This window comes from Mauremys mutica, chromosome 9 (assembly GCF_020497125.1).
Source record: "Mauremys mutica isolate MM-2020 ecotype Southern chromosome 9, ASM2049712v1, whole genome shotgun sequence".
Taxonomy (NCBI): Eukaryota; Metazoa; Chordata; order Testudines; family Geoemydidae; genus Mauremys; species Mauremys mutica.
Window position 1 is genome coordinate 49,304,774 of NC_059080.1, and position 14,802 is coordinate 49,319,575.

Below are 14,802 nucleotides of genomic sequence, written 5' to 3' on the forward strand. Positions count from 1 at the left end.
CTCTGCGGATATTTCTACCACTTTCTGAACAGTTGCCAGTGGAGAATGCAGCTTCTCCAAGCTGATGTTAATAAAAACATATCTACCCTCCACAATGACACAAGAGATGCTGGTCAGCCTTGCAACCAGCCCAGACTGTGGACCTTCAGGAAGCAGTTCAAATCTTTATAACCAAGAAGGCATGGAAAGCACCTCTTTGATTATTCAAACAGATAAAAATGCTAGTGTTTACTATGCAGACAAGAAAAGTTGCATTTGCTGTTCAGGCATTTGAAAGTTAAGTGTTACTTAAAATTTTTGACCAAGGCATTTTAAGTTGTTAGTTCTCCTTTATTGGGGTAGGTAGCAGAGCAGTACCATGAGAGGTGTAGAACAGGAAGGCAGACTGAGACCTTTCAAAGTTTTGGCCCAAGCGAGGGGCATGGGGGTGTCATTTGAGCTCCCTGCCTCAGATGCCAAAATGTTGTGGGCCGGCCCTGGGGATAGAGAAACGGAGCATGTGTCTAGTGGAGGAGAAAGGTGTGAGTTTATCTATCTGTGTGACGTTGGGGGTGAACATGTGTCTGTGTGCAGGGGCCATGAAGGAATGGAGGTAGGTCCATTTGTGTCTGTCTATGACAACGGGGAGGTAGAGGTGTGCATGTTGGTTGTGGGGGCGTACGTAGAGGTAAGTGTGTCAGACTGTGGGAGATACATGTCTTCCTGTTAGGGGGTAGATGAACCTATGTGTGAGAGGGGGGAGTGACAGGTGGACACCAGGTGTAGCTCTGCAAAGGGACAGAGAGGAGGTAGGTGAATGTCTGTCCGCGGGGGGACAGAGAGTGGTTCGGGGGAGTGGGGAGGTGCTTGTCAATCTGTGGAAGTAGGAAGGCACGAGAGGGGTGTGTGGTGGGGGAAAGGGAAGTTGGATAGCTGCCTGTTCGGGGGGTGGGTGAGTAGATGGCTTTACCTGTGAGGGATAAGCAGGTGCGTGTCCGTCAGTGTGTGAAGGTAGGTGTCTGTCTGTCTGTCTGTCGGGGAGATCTCTCAAGTTGGGACCAGAAGGGGGATCAGTCGGTGTCTGTACAGTCTGTCAGTCAGTGGGTGGGGGAGGGGCGGGTCTGTGCCCCGCGATTCCAGCGGGACCCAGGCTTTGGCGGTCGGGGCGGGGGTACCTGGGCCAGCTTCAGCGGCCGCTGTTACCTGTGGAAGGAGACGGCTCCTCTATGCACCTTCCCCTGCCGGTTAGAGCAATTCACCGCCGCGCAGCAGATCACCATCTCCGGCCGGTTGGCCCTTCCCCCCAGCCCCCTCACCCCTCCCAACACAGGGGCCGAGGCCAGCCGTACAACAAGATGGCGGAGCCAGGTCACCTCAGCTGCCCCCCTTCCCTGGGGAAGGGGTTTCTGTACGACGGTGCCGTCAACGAAGATGGCGACCACCATATGGCCGCCGCCATTTTGGTCGAGGCACCGCCGTACAGCGCTATCTCCTGCGGAAGGGGACCTCTTAGCACCCCTCTCTATGCCCTCACTGGATTTTTCTTTGAGGCGAGGGTTGACTTGTGGGGGAGCGGATAGGAATGGGAGACTCATGGGGTTCAAATGAAGCTCAACTGAGGCAGCCATATTGGAAACAGGGGGCGGGGCTTTCCTGATCCGTACTACAGGATGGCGGCGCCCACGTATAAGACCTGCCTCCAGTAGTAGATAGGGGTGAGATTGCGCATAGGGCTGAGATCCGGTAATGGCAAATCATTTAAAGATCATTCCCTGCTCATTGCCCGACCCTAGCTTCAGCCTGGTACCACATGACTCCACCTCACCTGAGCCCTTCGTTCCGTACAGTAAAATGGCGGCCCCCGTGTGGATGAGGAAGCGGTGCGGCGCTGCTGAACGCGGCGAGCTCACCTCTCGACCTATCCCGACTGAGAAGCGCTGTGATCCGCTCTCTGATTGGCCGCGCAGGGCCACTCGTCAGCAGCGGACGGGGTAGGGTGCAGTCTGTGTCTGTGTGTGGAGGAGGCAGTAGCCGCAGCCCACTTGGGACTGGTCAGGAGGCAAGAGTCGCAGGATGGACGCAGGTGAGCGGCGGTGGGACCCCTGTCAGAGCTCTGAGCCGGTCCCGCCCCGCCCCTCGGCGTGTCGAGCTGGCTGTGCCCCCACTGCCCTGAGCACCGGTGTTCTCTCCCCGCCCCACGGCACGGGGGAGTAGGGTGGCGGTGGCGGAGGCAGGCCCTGGGGTGGGATGGGGTCAATCTCCTTTGGTGGTTCCCTTGTTAGGAGGGGTTGTGGGGAAGGTCGTGTAGGGATCGGTGGGGTGGGGTGTGGGGGCTGGCGGCGGATCCCCAAGGCAGGGGATAGGGGTATTAGTGGGTAGGGGCTTGGGATCGCCAAGATGAGGGTGCAGTGAGGGATGTATGGGTGTGGTCCCAAACTGTGGTCCATTGGTCATGCAGGGCTAGCTGATCCCATGGTGTTGCTTTCTCACATCTTGCTGCTAACTCATATTGAAAGTTAAAAATACACTAGGTCACACACTTTACTTCTCTTCTATATAGGTTCTTATACCACACTCATCACTGTAGTAGCTGTAGGCCAAGCTTACTACACACACTAGACTGAGACTCTTTGCATTCCTTCTTTCTCTCCTATAAGCTGTCTGTATTTCACCCTCCTATCCCACTTTATTTCCGGGACTCCCTGTAACCTGACCCCTTCCCAATGCCAGGGGTTCTCTGTGACCCCCATTCCAACAGAAATCCTGGTTCTGTGTGTACCCTACTTTTCCACAAAAAAAACAGGAGTACTTGTGGCACCTTAAAGACTAACAAATTTATTGTAGCATGAGCTTTCGTGAGCTAAAGCTCACTTCTTCGGATGCATAGAATGGAACACACAGACAGGAGATATTTATACATACAGAGAACATGAAAAGGTGGAAGTATGCATACCAACAGGCAGAGTCAAATCAATTGAGATGAGCTATCGTTAGCAGGAGGAAAAAAAACTTTTTGAAGTGATAATTAAGATGGCCCATAGAAGGTGTGAGGAGAACTTAACATAGGGAAATAGATTCAATTGGTGTAATGACCCAACCATTCCCAGTCTTTATTTAGACCACAGTTAATGGTATCTAGTTTGCATATTAATTCAAGTTCAGCAGTCTCTCTTTGGAGTCTGTTTTTGAAGTTTTTTTGTTGCAAAATTGCCACCTTCAAGTCTGTCACTGAGTGGTTAGGAAGGTTGAAGTGTTCTCCCACTGGTTTTTGAATGTTATGATTCCTGATGTCAGATTTGTGTCCATTTATTCTTTTGCGTAGAGACTGTCCGGTTTGGCCAATGTACATGGCAGAGGGGCATTGCTGGCACATGATGGCATATATCACGTTGGTAGATGTGACATCACATCAGACACACCATCAGGGGCTCGTACACCTGCACATCTACCAACGTGATATATGCCATCATGTGCCAGCAATGCCCCTCTGCCATGTACATTGGCCAAACCGGACAGTCTCTACGCAAAAGAATAAATGGACACAAATCTGACATCAGGAATCATAACATTCAAAAACCAGTGGGAGAACACTTCAACCTTCCTAACCACTCAGTGACAGACTTGAAGGTGGCAATTTTGCAACAAAAAAACTTCAAAAACAGACTCCAAAGAGAGACTGCTGAACTTGAATTAATATGCAAACTAGATACCATTAACTGTGGTCTAAATAAAGACTGGGAATGGTTGGGTCATTACACCAATTGAATCTATTTCCCTATGTTAAGTTCTCCTCACACCTTCTATGGGCCATCTTAATTATCACTTCAAAAAGTTTTTTTTCCTCCTGCTAACGATAGCTCATCTCAATTGATTTGACTCTGCCTGTTGGTATGCATACTTCCACCTTTTCATGTTCTCTGTATGTATAAATATCTCCTGTCTGTGTGTTCCATTCTATGCATCCGAAGAAGTGAGCTTTAGCTCACGAAAGCTCATGCTACAATAAATTTGTTAGTCTTTAAGGTGCCACAAGTACTCCTGTTTTTTTTGCGGATACAGACTAACACGGCTGCTACTCTGAAACCTACTTTTCCAGGCCTCCCTGTTTTCTTTCTCTCTCACAACATCAATATTTTAAGCTCAGTCGAGACATGGGCAAAGCTAAAATGAGGGCTATTGTTACGCTAGAATGTGTTCATCTCTGCCATCAACCTAGTATGCTCACATGGGGAGAGATGTCCACAGGACATTCTCTATTAAAGTGTGGTCCATGTTATGAAAAAGCTTTACAGAACTTGGCATAGGAGGTGCCAAGCATAATATGTGTAAGATATCCCCTCAACCATGCACACTCCCTGGGCTCCCCCTGGCAATTAGAGGAAGGGGTGTGGCTTGCATTAGGAAGGACACAAGACTTTCTCTTCAAGTGATGAGGAAAATGTAACTGTAGGAGAAAGACAGGGATAGCATGTTATCATGTAGCACGCTGACAACAAATCAGCAATGGACCACTGTTACAACTTCAAAAACTCTGTACATCCTTGATGCATTGTCTGTTTCTGACAGAGTCCTAAGGTTTGGCTTTTATATTTGGCAACACATAATGTTTTATGCCAACAAAGTGCCTTGAATTGAAACAGAACGCTGCCCATCTTCCTCCCCAACCCTACGTTATGCATGGCAGTTTGGGAAAGGCTGCGTGTATGTATGTAATGGAAATAGTCTGCTCCTGTTAGGGGTGGTTGAGCATTTGAAATTAACTTGGTCAATCAACAGTACCACTCCCTGGAAGCAGAATTTCTTGTTCCACAGGACACTAGGGTGACCAGATCACCCAGGTCAAATATCGGGATGCGGGGGGGGGGGGGCACGGGGCGGGGGCAGAGGGGGAAAAAATGGCGGCAGAGCAAAAAAAACCCAAAAAAACCCCCCACCCCCGATTCCTCCTTCCTCCGCAAGCGCTGGAGGGAGGCCCGGGAGACTCAGGGGAGCACGGGGCCGGGGTGAGTGTGAGTCCAGCCTGGCCCCGAGCAGGCAGGACTCAGGCGCGGTATCTGGAGGGAGAGTACGGGGTGGCCTGCGGGGCCAGGCAGCGGCTGTTCTCCCCACCTGGGCAGCAGGACTCGGGAGCAGCCGCTGCTGCAGCTCCCACTGCCGCAGGGGGGAGGAAGCGGCCGCTGGCCAAGCTCGGCAGCTGCGGCTCTGGCGCCCACGAACCCCCCGGGCCTGCTGCGGGGACCCAGCGCGCACGCTGCGCATACCCAGCCCCTGGCCACTCGCGTCTGGGCTGGCTGCCCAGCTGGTGCAATCCTGCGGGCGGCCTCGGAGTGGGGGCAGCAGGCCCCAGCCCCCCGCATCCCGCTCGGGTCCTGCAGGGGAACGAACGGGACTGGGCTGCCGATGCCTCCGCCACAGGATTGCACCAGCTGGGCAGCCAGCCCAGACGCGACTGGCCAGGGGCTGAGCGCAGTGTGCGCGCTGCCCCGCAGCAGGCCCGGGCTCGGGGGGTTTGGGCCCGGGCACCAAAGCCGCAGCCACCGAGCGCCACGTGCTTGGCCACTTCCTCCCCCCGCGGCAGTGGGAGCTGCAGCAGCGGCTGCTCCCGAGTCCTGCTGCCCAGGTGGGGAGAACAGCCGCCACCTAGCCCCACGGGCCGCCCCCCTACTCTCCCTCCAGGTACCGCGCCCGAGTCCTGCCTGCTCGGGGCCAGGCCAGACTCACACTCACCCCGGCCCCGCACTCCCCTGCGTCTCCTGGGCATGGCATGCTTGGAAAGAGGCGGGGATTTGGGGAGGGAGACAATGGGGCAGTGAGGGGGCGGGGATGGGGGCGAGGATTTGGGGAAGGATCCAATGGGGGAAGGAGGGGGCGGAGTCGGGGCAGGGGAGGGCGCGAGCCCTTCGGGCTCCGGAGCCTTTGCTTGTTTGTCCAGTGTCCCTACCTAACATTGGTCGGGACGCGGGACAAACAAGCAAATATCGGGACAGTCCCGATAAAATCGGGACGTCTGGTCACCCTACAGGACACCCTCCTTACTTCTGCAGCTTTGTGTGTGTGTATGGCTGGCCTGATGCATGCCATATGGAGTATACTAGTTTACAGACTTTAGAAAAGTTTCCTTCTCCTCATTTTTTTTCTAGTTTCTTTTGTAATTGGGGTAATGGAAAAGGGCACCTCACTGCTTCAGTGATGTTGCCTTGCCTGCCCTGGGTATGGAAATTCACTGTAGAGCAAGAACAGTTGGCTGTACAGTCTTTCTCCACTGTCCTGGTAGTATTTTGAAGCCCTGTTATGGAGATACCACTTCCAGAGTGAGATGGTTGGTTGCTCTCCATGACTGTTCATTTCTTGCCTTCTCTGCTCAGAATGCCAACAAGGGAGGCAATTAAGGCCAATTGCAAGTAGTGTTTTTTGATATGAACAAGTATCCATTAGGAAATGGACTGAGACCAACTCTTTGCAAACAATCATCTGACCCCTATCATAGAGTGGTAATTGTGATCCCTTCTTTCCAGGGCCACATATAAGCCACTGACCCATGGGTGAAGGACTCCATATCCAACTCTGATTAATACTCTCCTAAGACATTCAGCCCCTGCTTGTTTTCCACGTTGGACCCAGAACTCCTGTGCTCCAGGGCTGCTGCCTTTATTTTTCTTCCTCAATGCTAGTATTATTATAACCAGAGTTCTGCAGCTGTGGGTGTCAAACTGGCTCCCTGACCAGTACATCATTGCACATAAAAGCACAATATTCGGTTGCATTTAGCCTAGTGTGCCTGTTGACTGGAAATAAGATGAATGAAACAGTAAGTGAATAGTACGAGGACCATATCTAGCAGTTTAGGTGCTCTCTTATGTGATACAAGGTTTATCAAGGGAAGAAAATCTTGATGTGATGTACAGTAGATCTCAGCTGAGCCTCACTTATCCAAATGAGGGTTATCTCCTACAGTTTTCCTCTTCAGCAGTGGAATTTCAGGATCCTGGTGGCCCTCTTCTCCAGCAACTTTGCTTAGCCAGTTAGATTTGGGCAGGAGGAAGCAATCTGCTTCCACTGGGAAATTAGTCCGCAGATTTTGAACTGTTTTCACTTATAGCCATGGGCCACTGAGAGAAGAGGAGTTACCCTTAGACAGCAGGGTATGTCTACACTACGGGATTATTCTGATTTTACAGAAACTGATTTTTGGAAACAGATTGCATAAAGTCGAGGGCACGCGGCCACACTAAGCACATTAATTCGGCGGCGTGCGTCCATGTACCAAGGCTAGCATCGACTTCCCATAGTTCCCGCAGTCTCCCTAGCCCATTGGAATTCTGGGTTGAGATCCCAATGCCTAATGGGGTCAAAAATTTGTCACGGGTGGTTATGGGTAAATGTCATCAGTCAATCCTCCCTCCATGAAAGCAATGGCAGACAGTCATTTCGCGCCCTTTTCTCTGGTTTGCCCGGGCAGACGCCATAACACGGCAACCATGGAGCCTGTTCAGCCTTTTTTCACTGTCACCATATATCTACTGGATGTTGCTAACAGACACGGTACTGCAGTGCTACACAGCAGCATCGCCTTGCCTTTGCAAGTTAGCAAAGACGGTTACCAGCTCTACTGTACCGTCTGCTGCTTTGCAAGTTGACAATGACGGTTACCAGTCATACTGTATCATCTGCTGCAGTCATGGGTGCTTCTGGCCGGCTTCAGTGAGGTTGGTCGGGGGTGCATGGACAAAAATGGGGGTGACTCCCCAGGTCATTCTCTTCTTTAAGTTTTGTCTCATGGAGAGTCAGTCCTGCCTAGAATATCAGGCAAGGCTACTAAAGAACCAGAGAGGCAAATGGCCGCTCCAGGTCAGAGCCCCAGACATCCCGCAGAAATGATGAGCTGCATGCCATTCTAGGGGGTGCCTCTGCAACAACCCCACCCATTGCTTCCCTCCTCCCCACCTCTCCTGGGCTACCGTGGCAGTTATCTCCCAATTTGTGTGATGAAGTAATAAAGAATGCATGAATAAGAAACAACACTGACTTTATTGCCTCTGCAAGCAGAGATCCAAGGGGGGAGGGGAGGGCGGTTGGCTTACAGCGAAGTAGAGTGAACCACCATTCTGCACTTACTCAGCCTATAGCTGAAAATGGGAATCTGTGACACACACTAGGATAGAAGCACAGGCAGGACTGAATCTCCATTTGTGTGTGGGCCTTTGGTTGACACTGGTAAAATACAAAATGTCCCAGGATATGTATGTTGGGCGACAGTTCTAAAGGGCAGCTTAATTTTTTTATTTGCAGCAAAATGTAGAGGTCTAAGTATCTGATTGTGAGCCCTGGTAGCAGGGGGTATGCGTGACCGCACGGTGCTGCTAACTGGGGAGAGCAGCCTGAGGCAGAAGGCTCCAGCTGCCATGATATTCCAGGCAGGACTGAATCTCCATTAGACAAAACTTAAAGAAGAGAATGACCTGGAATCATTCCCATTTTTGCCCAGGTGCTCCTGGCTGACCTCACCGAGGCCAGCCAGGATCACTCACGGGACGATGATGATGGATATCAGTCATACTGTACCATCTGCGTCTGCAAGGGAAGGGAAGGGGATGCTGCTGTGTAGTGCTGCAGCACCGCGTCTGCCAGCAGCATCCAGTAGACATACAGTGACATTGAAAAAAGGCGAGAAACAATTTTTTCCCCTTTGCTTTCACAGAGGAAGGGGTGGGGGGCTGACGACATATACCCTGAACCACCTGTGACAATGTTTTTGACCCTTCAGGTTTTGGGAGCTCAGCCAAGAATTCAAATGGTTTTCGGAGAGTGCGGGAACTGTGGGATAGCTACAGTTGTCAGTCGCCCCTCCCTCCATGAGCGTCCATTTGATTCTTTGGCTTTCTGGTACGCTTGTCTCAGCTCCTGAAGTTTCACACAGCACTGTGTTGAGTCCCTGTTGTGGCCTCTGTCCATCATGGCTTTGGAGATTTTTTTTCAAATGTTTTGGCATTTTGTCTATTGGAACGGAGTTCTGATAGAACAGATTCAGTATCTCCTGTACGGTCCATGCTGGAGCTCTTTTTTGATTCTGGGACTGCATGATCACCTGTGCTGATCAGCTCTCTACGCTGGGCAAACAGGAAATGAAATTCAAAAGTTTGCGGGGCTTTTCCTGTCTACCTGGCCAGTGCATCCAAGTTCAGATTGCTGTCCAGAGCGGTCACAATGGTGCACTGTGGGATAGCTCCCAGATGCCAATACCGTCGAATTGCGGTTACACTAACCCTAATTCGAAATGGCAATACCGATTTCAGTGCTACTCCCCTCGTCGGGGAGGAGTACAGATATCGATATTAAGAGCCCTTTATATCGAAATAAAGGCCTTCATTGTGTGGACGGGTGCAGGGTTAATTCGGTCTAACGCTGCTAAATTCGAGATGAAACTCGTAGTGTAGACCAGGCCTAATTTTCTTCCCTGACTGTCTGAAGTACTTAGCTGTTCATTTAAGATCTTTGGATCATCAGGGCCCTTCTCTTCTCTTTTGCCTCTTAAACATGACAAGGGCTTAATTTTATTTAAGGCTTTTTGTGAGGGGTGAATACTTCTTCCCCTGTTAAAGTGGGGAAGCTCAAAACCTTTTCATTGGATATTTAACTAGGCATTTTTCAGTTACTAACTTATCACTTTAATTTTGTTTCTGATACTTCCCCCTAGTTTATCTCTATAATGTACCCCCATAAGAACAAAAATTATCATTTGATGCATTTGCACATATCCTGCTGCACAGTGACACTATTCCCGGCATCTATAGATTGAAACAGACTAGGCTCGGGGAAGTTGTTTTTAAACAGCTGCTGGCACTGCCTGGAAAATGCTACTGTGCAGAACAAGAGGCAAGATTGCCACAGAATTAGAACTTTCTCTCACTGGTGATTTCAGAAAAATTCCCAGAGGATATTGAAAAGCATGGGTTTCTTGCACTCTCTCACCTTACTTACATGCCTTCCAGAGAGTGCTGGTAATATAAATGTGTTTGTGGAAATACCTTTTTATTGTTCCTGTATAACTTATTCAGATCACCTATGCTTAAGCTGTTCCACTTAATGCGCACAAGCAAAATAATCACTGGCTGCACTCATAGGTCATGTTTCTGTTGAGTCACCAAAGCTTTGTTATCTCTAGTCTGCTTCTTGCTTGCTTATATATACCTGCCCCTGGAGATTTCCACTACATGCATCCGACGAAGTGGGTATTCACCCACGAAAGCTCATGCTCCAAAACGTCTGTTAGTCTATAAGGTGCCACAAGACTCTTTGCTGCTTTTACAGATCCAGACTAACACGGCTACCCCTCTGATACCAAAGCTTTGATTTCTTATTAGTTTTTAGGTAGATACAAGGAAACACAAGGAGAAGTATTACAATGACTGTTACCAGCCATGTTAACTTTAGTTCTATAAAAGAGAAAATGGTAAGACTGGCTTATGGTAGTAAGAGTGAAAGTCCTTGCATTTACTAATTTAGTGTGATGGTTGCAATTTGACATGATGTGCAAGTCAGGAAATTCAAAGCCTGGTTCCTACAATGACTAACTCTCTGCCTGTTTGTGAGCACATGTGATAACTTTTCAGTGCGCTAAAACTGAATTAAATTAATTCTTCATGTTTAAACTTCAGAAGTACAGAAGATGTCTGTTTTCACCCACAATGTTAACTTCATCCCTTATGCACTAAAATAGTCTTTGATTATCACATAATATTTCCGAAATAGTGAAATATATAATTGTTTTACAACCTTACATGCATTCACGTGTAGGATCTCCTACCAGTTTATGCCAGATAAACTGGTGCTAAGTCATTTATATACAAGATGCACACCGACAGATAAGGGCTCATTCACTGCACACCATACAAGACTGTAAGAGATGCTGGTATTAGGAGAGGAAGCAGGTAATATAATTAGTCTTAAATGCCTGTGCAAAAGGGAACAGTTGTAGGTTGTGTTCAGTCTTAATGTATTAGTATTTCCTCACTTGAGTGCTGAACTGTGCAACCCTAAGTATCCTCAATGTAATTTTTTAATGGCTTGTTCTAGGTCAAGTTAAAAGGGAAAAGAAATTCCATAATCAGTGATTCTTTGGGGGGGTTGCTGCTGGAATGCTATGGTATGTCCTGTGCAAGATGTGCTCTCACTAAGGCAAGGTTCTGTACAGCCTTGCTTAGTTCACAACGTGCCTGGATTCATGAGACAAGACAGTTCTGCCTTCTTGAGTGTGTGCTTTGCGTAGTTGAAAACTTTGTAGTGGGCACATTTGGTCCCCTTAGCTGCATAGGCAATAAATAATCACTGAATGAAAGTGGGCCCACCTATTCAATGTGCACCTGTTATCTGCACACATGTATCCATTGCAACTTATCTCCCTTTCTGAATGCTTGTAGATTATTGTTAATATGTACATTCAAAACTTGAGGTGCAAAACCTCAATAACTCTGCCAAATCCCAACTGACTTTCAGGCAAACATCCAAAAGACTTTTTGCCTGCCTAATTTCCACCTATTATTTCCAGCCATTTTGACGCTAAAGCTTTCAAGGATACAATTACCAAAAAACCCCAAAACAAAGCAAAACCAGAATCGAGAAAATACATTCATGTATGTTTTCCCACTCTTCTCATACTCAAAAATAGCAGAACTGTTTTGTTCAAATGTGTCTAGATATTTGCCTTTGGTGTAAACCAGGTCTGGAGAATTTCAGCCCAATGGGTGGAACTTTTGGAAAGTTATGATCACCTGAAAATGGGGTTTATAGTGAAAATGCTCTGGTAACCTTAAATATACCTGGAGCACTAGCAATTCCATTATAATGTACAATGTGTCATAATTATACTCACTAGGAATCATAACTTTGACTCTTGCATGTAAATTCTTGACTATGCTGTTGAATGGATGTTGCGTCTCATATTTGATTACCTGTGTTTTCTTTTTTAATAAGCAACAGATGTGCTTGTGTATCTGACTGACATCTGTTGAGTGTGCAGTCTGAGGTTCCAGTTGTGCAGCTGGGTGAACCCCTGTATCTTCGGGGAGCCCAGTGAGGGCTCCATGCCGACACAGGGAACTGTGTTCACAGATCCAGTTGCGGGAGTAGGGCCTTGGAGCTCTCATCCTGGGTGTGCATAGTGACTGTATTCAAATAAAATGTTGCGTGCTCTGAGGCTTTCGATTCCCTGAGCACACTGTGTTCTGTAGTGTGCAGCTTCTTCCCATGGCAGCTTTCACTGAATTGGAGCAACAGGTCCCTCACTCACCAGTCTGACAGCTTCAAATCACGTGACCCTTGTGCCCCTGTAGAATAGAAAGTTGCAGAACATGTGACATTTAAATTGAATGCTATTGATTGGAAATTCAAATAAATGTGGGGGTGGAAGGGAGAGGGATGGTTTGCCAGGGTGCAGGTTGGTTCCAGAGCAGCCCTGAGTAAGAGAGACCCCCTAGGCAAAGTTTAACTTGGCCATCTGAACCAGCTCACATGCTTTTAGTGTTCAGTGTTCGAGATATATGAGAAGAGATGTATATTGCTGAATGAAAGGGGGGAAAAGTGGAGAGTCATATATTATGTAAATGCAGTCCCCGTCTTTCCAATTTACTTAAACAAGTATTTTCACTGAGTGTTTGACTCGTGGCAAGTTTGAAAATCTAAAAATAAGCCATCTTTGAGTAATGAGCTCTAAAACTAGTCTTAACATTTGTTAAAACACTTTTCAGACAATCTCAAGTGACCATGCAGAGTTTTGCAAAACTTAATAAAAAAATCCACTTTTGGGTTGCAAATAAGCCTGTGAATTGGGGTGTGGGGGGGGGAGAAACAGAGGAAGAAGGTTATTTTTTACTTGAAAATACAGGCTTAGGAAAATACCATCTGTCAGAAATAGCACCAAATGCACAGGGACTTCGTGCTATCAATGCTTGTCAGGCTACACAATTATCAATCGGTTGTAGTAAGGAGAAGGTGAAAGAAGATAAACCAAAGTGGCCTATTGACTGTTGGTGGTCCTTGAAAACCTAGCTTGTTACATGGGTCTGGCTCTAATCCTTTTTTTTCTGGCTGCTACATCCTATTAACATTTTCCTATGTAAAGAATTGCTGTGCTTGCAGTGGAGATGTAGCCCATGGGAAGAGAAGACCATTATCTTTATTAAGATGTGGTCCATACTGTGAAAAAGTTTGAGAACTTTGGTACAGGTAATCTACTTGCTTGTGTTAATTTGGATTTAGTCCCCCATTTATGTAGAGAGGGCCCCATTCCTTAAAGAAAACTACAGTTTAACCCAGTGATGGCAGTTTTCTGCTGCTTTTGTTTTCCCTTTGACACTCAGATCATGATATTCCAGGTTAGAAAGACCAGGGGGCAGACCAGGGGGCAGAAGATCTAAGTGAGACCTGTGGGGTCTCATTGACAAAAACATCTTCTTTGGCTTGTTTTTTTAATGTAAAATAGATTAACATATATGGCTAAAAGGAGGAGTAGAATTCTGTGACCCTCTGTGTGTTTTCTTAGCACAAACTGTAGAGGAGTTATTGACCACACCTGTAAAACTGGGGTAACACTTAGCAAGGCTGAGGGCTTGTCTAAACAGTGTTGTTCACAAATATCTATTGTATTTTAAATTCATAACCTAACTTAATCCAAACTAACCTTCAAGTGTAGGCAAGCCCGAAATGCAGTGGTGATAAGCCACCAATTTCTAAGATCAGGGAAAACTGAATTTATGTATATTGAATTCTACTCATAAAATTAGAATGAAGGACAGTGAAATCTGCAGCACAGGTGGTGACTCAGAAATGGCCACTGAGTCACACCAGGAAGCTAAGAGGTTACACCCCCAGTTACAGAGGGAAATGGAGTGTGCTGGGTGGTGTTCATGTCAGCCCTATCACTGGGTAATTTATTGAATCTTGTGTCAGCTAAAATAGCTGCTGAGAATATCTTGTCTGTACAGCAGAACTAAGTAAAGCTGTTACAATTTGATGTGTAGCTTGCTCAAGCTTATTCAAGAATAACATGTGCAAGTAAAAAGTGATTTGAACTGAATCTTCTGACACACTTTATTAGGAGCATTTTCCTTGAAGCTCTGATCAACTGTTCCCAAGGCACGTAGTGGAGCCCTGTTTCCACTAAAACATTGTACAGAAGCTCCCAACAGCTTGCTTGTTCACTCCTGTGGAGAGGACCACAGCCCTGATTGGGAATGCCTTGCAATAGACTACACTGCTGGATTATTCTGTAATGCACAATCAGAGTTGGATACTTATGTTAGAAAAGACAGATCTTTAAGTACTGAGCAAGGTTATGTTTTGAAGGAAACTAGTAGAATGGATCCTATATATGCCTGCAACTCTAGATTGGATGCCTCAGCATAGCTCCCATTGTTTCCCATGACTTATCGTGTGACGTGGATAAAAGAACATCGTCTCACCTTTTCCCCACCCTGCAGACTTTTTTTTTTTTTTTTTAAAGCAAAAAGACTTCTGCATGTTTGAGTCTAACAAAGGAGCAATTTTTAGAACCCTCAGAAGGGACTGATTGTCTTTGAGAGGGGTATTTAGTATCTATGTTAATTTAATCCTAGGCTTCTCAGTGCACCACCAAAAAACATGTACTCTGGAAAGAAGGGACTTGTTATTAACAAACCTGGAAATTCCAGAAGGATATTCAACCTCCTGCTTCAGGGTTTAAACCAGTCTCATATTGTTAGAGACCAGGTTGAGGCCTGTGTTGGGAAGGGGCAGATTATACCACATCTGCCTGTTGCAGGGTTCTTACACCTTCCTCTGAAGCAGTTG

General features: G+C 47.3%; 2 protein-coding genes across 6 annotated transcripts in view; one reads left to right on the top strand and one right to left on the bottom strand.

Moving 5' to 3' along the window:
* Nucleotides 1-1,898, bottom strand: part of THAP4 (THAP domain containing 4) — a 75,277-nt gene extending 73,379 nt beyond the window's left edge. For 2 of the 3 annotated variants that reach the window (XM_045030351.1, XM_045030350.1), the window contains exon 1: nt 1,183-1,337. In XM_045030351.1, coding sequence (XP_044886286.1) covers nt 1,183-1,259 — 77 coding nt within the window. In that variant the 5' untranslated portion in view covers nt 1,260-1,337. Of the gene's footprint in view, nt 1-1,182; nt 1,338-1,804 lie in introns of those variants that run through there. The other variant, XM_045030352.1, reaches the window with a different exon arrangement.
* Nucleotides 1,899-1,934: 36 nt separating this feature from the next.
* Nucleotides 1,935-14,802, top strand: part of ATG4B (autophagy related 4B cysteine peptidase) — a 45,042-nt gene continuing 32,174 nt past the window's right edge. For all 3 annotated transcript variants that reach the window (XM_045030355.1, XM_045030354.1, XM_045030356.1), the window contains exon 1: nt 1,935-2,062. In XM_045030355.1, the coding sequence (XP_044886290.1) occupies nt 2,053-2,062 (10 nt within the window). In that variant the 5' untranslated portion in view covers nt 1,935-2,052. The remainder of the gene's footprint in view (nt 2,063-14,802) is intronic.